General features: G+C 51.2%; 1 protein-coding gene and 1 long non-coding RNA gene across 5 annotated transcripts; one reads left to right on the top strand and one right to left on the bottom strand.

The window, feature by feature from the left end:
• Nucleotides 1-213: 213 nt before the first annotated feature.
• On the bottom strand, nt 214-2,320 carry Cnfn (cornifelin). Of its 4 annotated transcripts, none has more exons than XM_015497111.2 (5): nt 2,269-2,320; nt 1,611-1,744; nt 1,053-1,163; nt 518-654; nt 214-422 (listed from the first exon to the last, which is right to left on the bottom strand). In XM_015497111.2, the coding sequence occupies exons 2-5, from the start codon at nt 1,645-1,647 to the stop codon at nt 333-335; spliced, it is 375 nt and encodes a 124-aa protein (XP_015352597.1). In that variant the 5' UTR covers nt 1,648-1,744; nt 2,269-2,320; the 3' UTR covers nt 214-332. The 4 variants fall into 4 exon arrangements, with proteins under 4 accessions (XP_015352597.1, XP_048647169.1, XP_048647168.1 ...); XM_048791212.1 differs by having other exon boundaries at nt 1,611-1,671; nt 2,269-2,301; XM_048791211.1 differs by having other exon boundaries at nt 1,611-1,723; nt 2,269-2,291.
• Nucleotides 2,321-7,273: 4,953 nt separating this feature from the next.
• Nucleotides 7,274-12,513, top strand: LOC125612605. Its single transcript, XR_007343079.1, has 2 exons — nt 7,274-8,175; nt 11,933-12,513. It is a non-coding gene; the product is annotated as an uncharacterized LOC125612605 (long non-coding RNA).
• Nucleotides 12,514-12,589: the final 76 nt, after the last annotated feature.

The following is a 12,589-nucleotide window of genomic DNA, read 5'->3' on the forward strand; positions in this document are numbered from 1 at the left end:
AGAGGTGGGAGTGGAGAGGTGGGGGAGTGTTCATTGAACTAGAAAATCCTTAGGATGCCTTTCAGTTCCATAGAGCCTTAAGCTTGGAAGTTCTTTGTTTTGGAGATAAAAGTTCCCCAAACCTGTTAGTAGAAGCATGAAGCCAAAAGTCCACACGTATTGACTGAATTTAGGGGAAGGCTTAGATTTTTTTTTTTTTTTTTTTTGAANGAGTTGGTTTTCAGGTTTTTATTGTGGGTGTATTTTGGGCGGTGAGACCGACGGCGGGGCAGGCTCTCCCGGGAGGGATAGGAGGCGTGAGTGGTGGACTAGGAGGAAGAAGGGGGACGTCTTTACTCTCGAATCTTCAGTTCCCGCGCCATCTGGCAGAGGGCGCAGGGCAGACAGAAAGTGAGGGCCGCCCAATCGTGCCCGACGGAACCCTGGGGGGTGAAAGAGAGAGGTCAGAGCGCTGCCTGGGGTCCCACGGTGCCAGTCCCCAGCCCCCGGCTCCCGCGGGGCTCCTCCTGGCGCGCACCTGGATGCGGTAGCGCTCGCGCATGCCTGTGCGGAGGGAGTGCAGGCCGCCGGGCAGGTACGGAGCGCAGCAGCACTCGCCGAAGTCGTCTGAGATGCGGCAGGCGAGGCACAGCGGGGCGAAAGTGCCACACAAACCTGGGCGGGGCGAGGGCAGTCAGGGGCGGAGCCGACGGGCGCCTCCCGCCCGCTGCGCCCCGGGTGAGGGTCCCGGAGGGAATGGGGAAAAGAGGTCCCAGGGGGAATTAGGGTCGAAGGAGGTGGTTTAGTGACAGAGAGCGTTTGAAGAGGGAGCGGGGTCACAACTGGGAAAGTTGAGGGTCCAGGGTGGTGGCTGAGGGGGGAGGTTGAGGGTTGTAAGATTGCGAGGTTGGGATCCTAGGCGTGTTGGGGGTCCCAAGAGGGGGCGAGGGTTAGAGTGGAACTCAGAGCCCGAAGAAGGGAGAGGTGGAGTGGGATTAGTAAGGTGGACGTCGGAGAGGCAAAGTGGCGTACAGGTGAGCTTCCCTCCCCTCCCTCCTTCCCAGGGCACTTACAGACGGGCATGTCATTGCAACAGTCCGTGAGACCCGTGTGCCAGTCACTGAGCTGGGTCTGATAGCAGCTGCTGGCGCACTGGGGCTGACTGGTCACCGGGTAGGACATGGCTGCAGAGGTGGGAGAAGAGGATCAGCAGGCAGCCTTAGTGCCTCCTGAGACCAGCGCCCCTGCCACCCTTCCCTCTGCCGGGCAGTCTGGGCAGGGCCACCAGGCCGCCCACTGAAGGGACACCATTGCTCCTCCCAGTTCTTTTCTGCCACATCTATGCGTCAACATCCCAGTCTGTCCCTGTTGCCGCTGCCTCCTGCACATCTGGTTGAGCTGAGGGTAGGGGGTTCCTGCTGGTCTGAGGAAAGATGGGCACCACATCTGGGCAGGGCCTGAACATGTAGCCTCCTCCTCCACGTCTGGGCCAGGGGTGCTGGGTTCCAGCATTTCAGGGACCTCTGGGATGGAAGCAGGTGCCATTTGTCTTCAAAGCCAGGATGCCCAGGGGAGGGAGACGGCCAGGTTCCAGGTACTGGGAGGGTTGCTGGTCCATCTAGCGATCCCACCTTTGCCTTTCACGTTGTCGTGCATCTCGAACTGCATTTTGCTGGCCCTGAGGATGTGGAGCTGTGGACGTCGGAGGTGGCTGCGGCAACGGCTGCGGCAACAGCTGCGGAGTCTGTCCAAGGGTTGCGGGATACTGGGGAGGGGAGGGCAAGGGACTGGGGCACTGGGGGCAAGGCTTTCAGGGGAAGGGGAACTGGGGAGAAAGAGGCCAAGTCAGCCTGCCAGCTGGGAGAGACATGGAATCGGGGATGGATAGGGTGAGGGCGAGAGACTCGCCCATCTCTTTACAGCTGCCCGACAGATCCCAGAGGACCCTTCTCAAAGCAGAGGCAGAGATGAAGAGAGAGACCAAGAGAGAGATAGGCAGAGGCAGAGACAAGGGGAGAAGGAGATCACAGCCAGGTGCCCACAGAGGTCCAGCACCTCGATTCCTCTGCAAGCCCATTTCACAGAGGGAACACTGAGGCTCAGAGAGGTAAAGAGAAATGCCCCACTGTGATGGCCCAGGCCAAGGGGATTAAAATAATACTGGGCCCTTGGATTATCAAACTCAAACCAGCCCTGCTCAGATTGAGAAGGCTGACTCAGGGAGCATTGAGAAGGACAGAGGTGCCAGCCTCAGAGCCAAGGGCCTTGGGAAGGGAAGGGTGCTCCTACCTGCAGGCAACGACGGAGTGGAGATGGAGACAGGTGAGGGTGACACAGGCACTGAATTCTCTGTCTAAGGCCAAGAGCTGCTTATATGGGCCCGGCCACGCAGCTCTGGGCGGGGCTCTGACAGAGGTGCCCAGGGAGCCAAGCCGGTCTGGCTGACCCTCTTCCCCTCACAGGGATTTCCCGCCTTCCCTCTGCATTCCCCACCCCCCACTTCCCTTCCACCTCACCTCTGCAAGTGTGTGTGTGTGTGTGTGGGGGGGGTGTCATGGATGGAGATGGAAACAGGAGTGGGAAGAGACAGAGACGGAGAGACAGGGAGGGACCAGGGGCACAGCTGGGACAGCTCAGAGGCCAAAAGAGCAGGGAGACAGAGACAGGCAGGAGAGTGGCAAGATGGGAGGGAAGGAGAGAGACAGGAGGACACAGAAAGATGGTGAGAGACAAAGAGGCACACAGATCTGGAGAAAAATAACAAAAAAGGAAGTTAGGATTTGGAGAAGAGAGGTGCAGAAGTGGAGGGCTACAGGGAGGGGCAGGTGAAGGGGAGCCCGGCAAGGGGTAGGGGAATGGCAGTGAGAAAGGTGGGGTGATGCAGGAGAGAGTCTGGAGTGGGGTTCTCCTTTAAGGCTCTCATCATGCTTAGTGACTTCACCCTGCCTTCTTCCTGGGAGACATGGTTCTCTCATTCAAGGCCAGGAGATGGGGCAGGGGCAGGTGGGTGAGTGTATTTTGAGGAATGATTCATGTAGGGACCAAGGTCAGGGGTCCACTCACCTCTACTCTGAACTAGGAAGAGAGGAGGCTGCAAACTGTAAAAGAAACTGAAGGATGTACATGTGACCCCTGGACTCATCGGGGTCCTCATAGAGCAGAAGATGGGGCTGATGAGAGCCTGGAACCCCGAGTCTAAGGGAAGAGGGCTGGGACCTGGACTCCTGGATCTGAGGGAGGGGGCTGGAGTCTTGTTAAGCTAGGCTGCACATTCCTGAGTAGGTAGGGTCCTGGGGTTTCAACTGCGGGGTTCCAGGGGTGAAGCTGGGGGATAGATGCTCATGTTGCCAAAGTCTCCCCTCAACAGGACCGACGGGGTTGACATGACTCAGTGAGGGAAGCGGTGTTAGAGCTGGGTGGGGTTCCTAACATGGGCGTCACCCCCCAAAAATGTAGGAGGCACCAGAAAATTGGGGTGTCACCTATAGAGAAGGTAGTATCATCACTCCACTAGGTATGGACATGGGGTGATGGCAGATGGATAACCCGCTGGTCTGGGATCACATCTTTCCCCCACGCCCAACACACCAGGGCCCAAGCCTCTCGGCACCTCCCAGATGGCTGATTCTCTCTGTCTCCATCTGGGCAGTAGTCCCTTGCCCGTGCACATCAGCCATAGGTCCAGGAGCCTGCATGCGTGGGGGACATCTCCCCACTTGCTTCCTGCATCCCGGTATCCCCATCTCTGAGTCTCCATGTGTCCAGTTCCTCATCTCTTTCTCCATCTCTGCAAATCTGTTTCTGAATCTCTGGGTCTGTCTCCCCATCTCCCAGTCTCTCTCCTCCCAGGCTTTGTGCCTCTGTGTCCATATCCTGGGGTTTCTGTCTCCTATTTCAGGGTCTCTCCTCACCTCTCCCCATCTCTCCCCTTCGCAAGCCTACTCCTTGGGGGCAGCCATAGGGCCCGTCTCCCTAGCTGTCCAGACTATGGGCTTCATTCAAGTGACTCCATCATCTCTGAGGACCCTCAGGCTCCCAAGATGACAATCTGAGTTGTTCTCAAGTTTCCTCTTCTGATGCAGCCTGGGGGCCCCAATTAGATATAGCGAGTCATGTAGATGAGGAAATCGGGACTGGGGAAGCTGTGAGGTGGCCTGTTTGGGGGTGAGGAGAGCAGGGAGCAGGAAGAGGTGAGGTCTGGGGAGTTGAGGAGTGCTATGGCCCAGCCACTAGGCATCTGGCCTCTGTCCCCCTCAATGGGGTTATCAGATACAGGGTGTTTATTTAGTTGAAATTTCAGATAAACAATGAATATATTTTATTTTAGTGTTAGTAAGTTCCATGAACTATTTGGGACATACTTATACTAAAAATTTATTTCATTGCTTTTTGTTGGTTTTGTGGTACTACAGATTGAACCCAGGGGTGCTTTACCATTGAACTGTATCCCCAGTACTTTTTTTTTTTTATAAAAAATGAAACACACACACACACACACGTGTGTGTGTGTGTGTATGATGTAAATGGACACAATGTATATGTGTGTGTATATGATGTAAATGGACACAATACCTTTATTTTTATTTTATTTATTTATTTTCATGTGGTGTTGAGGATCAAACCCAGTGCCTCACACATGCTAGGCAAGTGCTCTACCACTGAGCCCCAACCCCAGCCCCTCAGTCCTTTTTTATGTTTTATTTTGAGACAGTCTTGCTAAGTTGCTGAGGTTGGCCTTGAACTTGCAATCCTCCTGCCTCAGCCTGCCAAATTGTTGGGATTACAGACTTGCACCATGGTACCGGGCTTGCGTCTCACTGTGTTACCCAGGTTGCTCAAGTACTCCTGGGCTCAAGTGATCCTCCTGCCTCAGCTTTGCCTAGCTGGTGCTATCGATGTACACCACCATGCTGTGCCGTTTCTTGTATTTTTACTTGCCAACTCTGGAATCCTACCTTCAAAGAGAGGAATCCAGGACTAAGGCCCCCTGTTTTCCAGAACCCAGATGTCCAGGCCTCAGCTCTTCTTTCTCTGGACCTGAGAGTCTATGTCCTAGTCCCCCTCATCCCCTCCTTGAGAATGAGTGGGGCACCCAGCCCCCTACTCTCTCAGCACATAGAAGTCCAGGCTTCTAATCCCTCTGTCTTCAGAATCCAGGCATCCGGGTCTGAACCCGGTTGCCCAACATGGGTTTCACAAGGCAGATTGTGCCATCCATGGCTCTGGTGGAACCGGTCTAGCTGAGCAGACAAGAAGGGGACCCTCCTTCCCATCCTAAACCTGCTGTTTCCTTGAGGGACTGCCCAGCGGGACAGGAGGGACTCAGGGAGTTGTGGGTGTGTCACTGGGTCTGGTTTGGGTGAGTTGTGTCTCCGTGTGTGGTTATGTGACTGTGTGGGGATTGTCTCTTTGCATTGCTTCTGTGCTCTCTAGTGTGACATGTGAAGGGTCCCTTTTATATCTGTGTTGTATTACACACCTGTGATTCTATACACTGTGCATTGGGTTGGGAAATGTCCTCAGTTATTGTAGAACTACAATTCCTGCTGGATTAAGGTGGCAAATATTTATTGAGGGGTAGCCTTATGTGATGGAATCTGGAGCCAGAAGACCTGGGTTCACATCCTACCTGCCTCTTACTGGCTGTGAAACCTTGGGCAAGTCACTGAACTTCACTGCTCTTCATTTTCCCCATATGTAAAATGGGTTGTTGCAAATAGAGTTGTTGAGAAGATTAAAAGAATCAATTCATGTGAAAGGCTTATGATTATGTCAGGTACATAGGAAACATTTTGGATTTATGGTGAAGATGATGGTGATGATTATGTTCTGTTCATCCCTGGAGATTCAACAGTGGACAAAATCCAGTCTTTGCTCATGTTCTTTCTAGCAGGGACTGGATCCATGGCTTATCAGGGGCTGGGCATATAATTGCAGAGCCGGGTCTGTTTGCACGTGGAATACGGTATTTCTGTGAGTGCAGGTGATTCTGTGATGTGTGCTTTTTGGTGCTTGTAGGTGACTTTATGTGGCATGTGTGCCTCTCTGATTATGTGTGTGCAAATGCAAGATCACACCTCACATATATTACGAGGGACCTCACATATATTACGAGGGAACATGTTTGCTGTGAAACTTGTGTTTCCAACTCCAAGGTGCTGGGAGTGTGTCTGGAGCCTTGAGAACCCCTTTCTTAGCCCCCATGCCACTCCCCTGTACATCCCACAGGTGACCCTGGGAGGCTGACTTCTTCCAAAATGAGCCTGAATTTCTTTCCAGTGAGGTTAGTGGGCCCAGTGGCTTTGGGAGAAATGCAAGGGTGAAAGGGAAGGTGGGAGGAGACTGTGAGGCCAGGGAGAGGCTGAGGAACATGACAGTGACACAAAGGGAGATGGTGGGGTAGGGACAGAGGAAGAACTGCAGAGACAGGTATTTGTCCCTGTGTCTCTGTGCAGACATGTTTATCCATGATTATGTACTGAGTCTCTGCCATGTGTCAAGACTTCTAGGGGACATCCGTAGAGCTATCCAGATAGATGAAGACCCACCAGGAAGCTGTTATTCGCCCAGGGTGACCCAACTGTCACTTTGATGGGCTACAGTGACAGTTTTGAGTAAAGGAGATGCAAAGATGGTGAGGGAGAGGAAGGGCACTGCCCATTTCCAGTCCTCCCTGAGGCCTGATCTGTTCAGATCAAAGTACTGGAGAAGGAAAGGACCCTCCCAGGCCAGGGGCCCCCCATGAATCACTTTCTTATCATCTCTTAATGGGATAATGACATACCTGCTTTGTCCTAATCACCATTTTCTACCCCAACTAGGCCCAACACCCATAGCAAGAAGGGTTAAAAAGCCTGGTGTCATGGAGACAAGGATGGAAATACCTGGAGTCCCTATCCTTGCCACCCCCAATGACCCTGAAGTCTCAGCTTTCAGATCCTCTCCTTTGGTTCACTGTCTGCCATTTATTCTCTCTTTGGGCCAGTCTTTATCTCTTCGTTAATTTATCTCTGTCTTAATTTTGTGTGTGTGTGTGTGTGTGTGTGTTTTTCCTGTCTCTTTACATCTGTATCTTTTTTTTTTTAATCTGTATCTTGATTCTCCTGCACTGGACCTCAATTTTCTCACTTGTAAAATGGGGATAATAATAATAATAATGATAATAATCTGATCTCTTAGAAGTGTGAGGAGGAAGACATGAAATAATTATGTGAAATGCTTAGCACAGAACCCAGATCACAGTAAATTCAGTACAAGAGAACTCTATTATTATTATTGTTTTATTATTTTTATCTCTCCATTGGTATCTGTGTTTTTCTCTTTGTCTCCAAGTGCATCTCAAGTCCCCTCCCTCCCTGGTATCCTTTTGTAGACAGCGCCCTGCCCGCCCCTGGCTTCTCTGGTAGGGACTGACGTGGAAAGGGCATATCCAGGCCAGAGCGTCTGTTCCCTCTCCATCTCTATTCCATGCTCCACCTCAGGACACAGAACACTTGCCTGGGAGCAAGGCCTGGCTCCAATCCCATAAACAGCCTCATAAAATCCTGAGCCCCAAATCTGTCATATCTGGAAAGGCCAGTGACTCAGGATACAGGAGGCCAGGTCCCTAGATCTCAGTCTTTCAGGTTCCCCAGCCCACTCCTGTCTCAGACCCAGAAGTTAGGACTCCCCCAGTCCCTCCTTCTCTCGGATCCAAAGTCCCCTGCTTCTTCACGATCAAGGAGCCTGGCCTTGATCTCTCAAGACCCATGGCCTCTCAAGACCCCATCCTCCCTCAAGACCCAAAGATGAGATCAGCAAAGAAGTCAGGTATGGGCACCAGAAACCCCATTCTGGGCCATTCTGTCCCGGACCGCGCCCTCAGTCACCAGGCTCTTCAGTCTCTCTTCAGGGGTGGGTCTGACACGTGAGGCATTCTTCTGGAGTCTAGCTTGCAATAAGCTACCCATGACGTCAGTCACTATCATCCAGCCAATAGACGCTCCGCTTCCCACCTCCCCAGGCCTCTCCGGACGCTTTCGCTAGTGGGCGGGGCCCGCAGCCCAAGTCCGAAGGCGATAGGTTCTCGTACGTGCCAGTCTCCTCCAGTCCTTGCCAGTTTGCCAATAGACTGGGAACTGCTGGGTCCCGATCCAGGTCGGTTCCGCAGAGGCCAGAGCAAGCTTGCGGGGAAACCAGTTATGCGGGTCCAGCCGGGTAAGCCCTTTCCAGAATGACCAGTATGGGGATTCTGACCATAGCTCGGACGGGAAACTGCCAGACTGCGGCGGAGGGGGGAGCTCGACCAGGGCGAACCCATATTGCTTTATTGGAGAAAGTGTCCAGGGACGCATGATCTCGGATCTTCATCCATCCCTTCCTTCCACCCTGAACTTGATTCTCATCTGCCCCTGCCTGCTCTGCTTTTCCTTCCGTTCAGTCTTCCTCCTCCCTTTAATTCCCTCACTGCAACATCTGACAAAGTCTGGCTCCCTCCACTGAGTACGTGGGGATGAGAGACCAAATCCTTTTTAGGATCCTGTAGGTATGGCAATGTCACCAAAAATCATCATCTTGGTCTTGGGCCAACTCATGTTCTAGAAACTTCCAGGAATCTGAAAGACGTGTGTGTTAGACTTCTGGCACTTTGACAAAGTACTTGAGGTAATCAACTTAAAAGAAGGAAAGGTTTATTTTGTCTCACAGTTTCAGAGGTGTCAGTCCCTGGTCAGCTGAATCCATCATTTTGGGGCCTGTGGTGAGGCAGAACTTCATGGCGGGAATGTGTAGCAGAGCAAAACTACTCAGCTTATGGTGGCCAAGGAGCAAAAGAAGAGAAGAAAGAGCCTGATATGCCCTTCAAGGGCACACTCCCAATGAATTACCTTCCACCCACTAGGCCTCGCCTTTTAAAGTGTCCAGCATCTCCCAAGAGCACCATAGAGTGGCGATCACATGTTTAGCACATGGTCTTTGGGGGAACACTTAATTCCACACCATGACAACTAGGAAATCTGCTCCAGTATCATTCCTCACTTGAAGCAACAAAAGAGTCACAGTTACCACCCATCAATAGTGCCAAGGATTTGGCAGGTACTTTTTTTGCTGGAAAATAAATCTCCTTAGTGCTCAGTCTGCAAATTTTCATTACCCCTCACCACTGTGAATATTTTCATAGATATTTTCTAGCATCGATATCCCAGATGAGATTGGTGGATATCAACATGAAGGTAGAACTTTGGAGACATAAGACCATGCTGGAATCGAGCTAGTTTGTTTTCTGTTTGGGAATCCTTGAATGGCAGGCTTTCCTCCAAAAGAGAGAGAAAGAAGATACTGAGCAGCAAACAAAGGAGCCACAGTTGAGCTGAGCTGGGGACTGGACCTGTGCTAGGAACAAAACCATGAAAGCTCCACTAGATGGGCTTTGCAATCAGGTTGGGCAATTCCAGGACGCTTGCAGGGGAAGAGAAACCCAAAGCATTCAGGTCGAGGCAAAGAGGCACCATGTCTGCCCGGACCACTTGCGCCGGCAATTCTTTCACTCTAAGGCTGAATTATCTACTGGAAAAGAGTAGGGTTTGGGGGTGAGGAACGAGGCGACTAGTCAAGGGGGACAGAAGCTTGAGGAAGTTGAAAATGGCAAAGCTGCTGAGGAACATGACAAAGGAAGGCAATGAGACTAGGGAGAAAGAAAGGCCATGTGGGCTGCTGGTGAGAAGGACAGATGGGCACCACCGTGCACAGCAGGATGGACATCTCTAACATAATTAAATATGGAATCCTTGTGTGCTCCAGCACTCCCACCTCAGGGCATCTCCCCACGGGGATTGAAAGCAGGGTCCTGGAGAGAGATTTGTCATCCATGTTCATTCACAGCAGCATTTGGCTCACAACGGCCAAAATGTGGAAGCCACTCTAGTGTCCCTCAGTGGATGAATTAATAAACAAAATGTGGTATGTACTTACAATAGCGTGTGAGTCGACCTTTGAATTGACACATGCTATCTTGTGGAAATTCTGACACGTCACCTTGATGAATCTTGAAGACATTGTGCCACATGAAATGAAGTCACAAAGGGGCATATATTGTATAATTCCACTAATATGAGGTACCTAGATTTTTTTTTAAATATGAGGTACCTAGATTCATAGTAACAGAAAGTGTAGCGAAGTTACTAGAGAAGGTTCTATTGGGGTGCTAGTGTTTAATGGGTATGGAGCTCTGGGTGGGAAGATAAGTTCTGGGTATCAATGTTGGTGATGTTTACACAACAACGTGAAGGTACTTACTGCCACAAATTGTTCACTTAAAAATGGTGTAAGCCATAGATTTTATGTTATATATCTCTTACCACACACATGCAAAAAAAATTTTAATTTTAAAAAAGAGGTGCCGAGGAACACTAGCAACCAAATGAGGTTTGGAGTCATGGTTGAGAGCTGCTACCTGAGGGAGGTGGTAGGTCTGCAAGGCTTAATATCAAAGATGTATATATATATATTATTTTCCAGTTAAACATATCTGGTGAGTTCATGTGCAAATGGATTCTGGACACAGCTATAGCATAAATGGGTAACTAATTTTAGGTCAAGGACTTCAGGAATTGGTGTGGTGGTGCAAGCAGCTGAGGCGGTTTGTATGGCTTGTTGATTAACAGTCAGTCAGTGGTGGCATACCCCAGATAGAGCTGAGATGCCCAAAATTCATGTATGACGAAGGGGGGGTGGGGAGAAGAAGTAAAAAACTAAAACAGTTCACTGTCTTCCCATATCATCCTCACAGGCAAGTCCATCAGGAGAAGAACACCGTGGACTGAAGGCAGGCTGTGGGTCTTCTATACAGGCCGCAATGCTACTGCCTGGCCCTCCAGTGGCACCGGACTCCACAGTCTCATCCAGAGTGCGTTCTACTGCTTGCAATTGAGAATTTCAATTAATGTNTTTTTTTTTTTTTTTTTTTTTGAGACTGGGTCTCACTAACTTGCTTAGGGCCTTGCTAAGTTGCTGAGGCTGACTTTGAACATGGGATCCCCCTGTCTCAGCTTCCCTAGCTGCTGGGATTACAGGTGCGCACCACCATGCCCTGCAGGAATTTGCTTTCTTGTGCTTCTTCATCTTCTGTTCCTGGTGGTATTAGAGCATGTTCCATCATCTCTAAATGTACACAACCCTGCATCAAACTTCTGTGAATTCTCTCTTATCCCTTTTGCTGCCAAAGACTTGTGGTACCTACTGGCCCAATTCCTTTTCTTCTATTTCCTCTTCAACCTACCATATCTGGCTGCCCACGTCCCACGGCCCTGCAAGGGCTCTGCCCAAGGTACCCAAGTTCACCTGCTCATTGTTGAGGTCTGAGGATAACATTTCAATCCTCCTCTGTCATAGACCACTCCCTCCTGCCTGAAATTCCCTTTGTTTTACATCCTCTTTCCTGGCTTCCTTCCTTCCTCTCCAGCTGCTCCTCAACCCACCAGCACTTCCCTCCCCTGCTGACCCCTTTACTTGGCACAGTGCCTACTCTTCCTAGAAAGGTCCCAGTCAAAAGTAGTGCCCACACTGCTCTCCTCCTGTTTCCTGGATGCTCCTCTACAGGGTCTCAAAGAAACCTTCGGTCTGTGTCCACACCAGCTCTCAGCATCACCCCCTTCACATATACACACTGAGCCTCCACCCCATGAAGAGACAGCTCGCTGTCCTCCTGCTTCCCTGGCCAGACCTTCATCCTTGCTCCCCTGTAACTTTGTCCCTACCCTCAATAAATCCTAATTGCCCAACCTCAGTTATGGCTCTGGGATGTTCTGCCTATACTCCCTACCCTTGTGGTCTCTGTTCCAGCTCAGGTCTTGCCCTACCTCATCCCCAAGCTCCTCCTCTGCCTGCAGGGGTCCAGTCTTGCTACTTTCAGTCCATCCCCTAATGCCCCAGCAAGCACTTCCTGTGCTGGAACTGATCCTGGCCCTTTCTTCCCTAGGGTGCTTCTGTGGCTGCCCATTGCCCTCCCGCTGTAGTTCAGCTTCACTCCAGGCTCTTCAGGACCTGCCCCTGCTGGCCACTCCAAGCCTCTCCTTCCCCATTTTGCACCTGATCTGGCCAAATGGAGACCCTGATCACTGCCCACCGGCCTTTCACAGCCTAGCATACTTCTCTGCCTAGCTCATCTGTGCTCATGCTTTAAGGCCAAGCTCTGATCACCTTCTCTTGTGAAACCCTTCCTGACCACACAGAACCCCTAGGGGCTGTAATATCCTGTCTGCTCCTTCACCCTCCTTGAATTCAGGATCGAAAGCCTCTTGAGGACATTTCCTGGGTATAAACCATCTCCACTCCAAACCTGGGGCCCCTCAAGGGGTAAAGCCTCTAGAATTGGTTGAGGGAGGGACTGTCCAACTGGGCAGAGCTTCCATTTCCAGTATTTTGGGTGACCAGTTTGTTTCCAGTTTCCTGCCAACTTTGCTCCAGTTCTGTGGGGAGTTTGGGCCACTGGCATCTCTGGGTCAAGAGGTTTATGTATTTTTTCCTTGATGGATGCCCACTCTGGGATTGGAAAGGGAGTAGCCTTTCCCCTTGCAGTCCCTCAGTGAGGGTGTGAGATGATTTATACCCTCACTGAGGGTCTGCAAGGGGAGGC

The sequence above is a fragment of the Marmota marmota genome, unplaced genomic scaffold (genome assembly GCF_001458135.2).
Source record: "Marmota marmota marmota unplaced genomic scaffold, marMar, whole genome shotgun sequence".
NCBI lineage: Eukaryota > Metazoa > Chordata > Mammalia > Rodentia > Sciuridae > Marmota > Marmota marmota.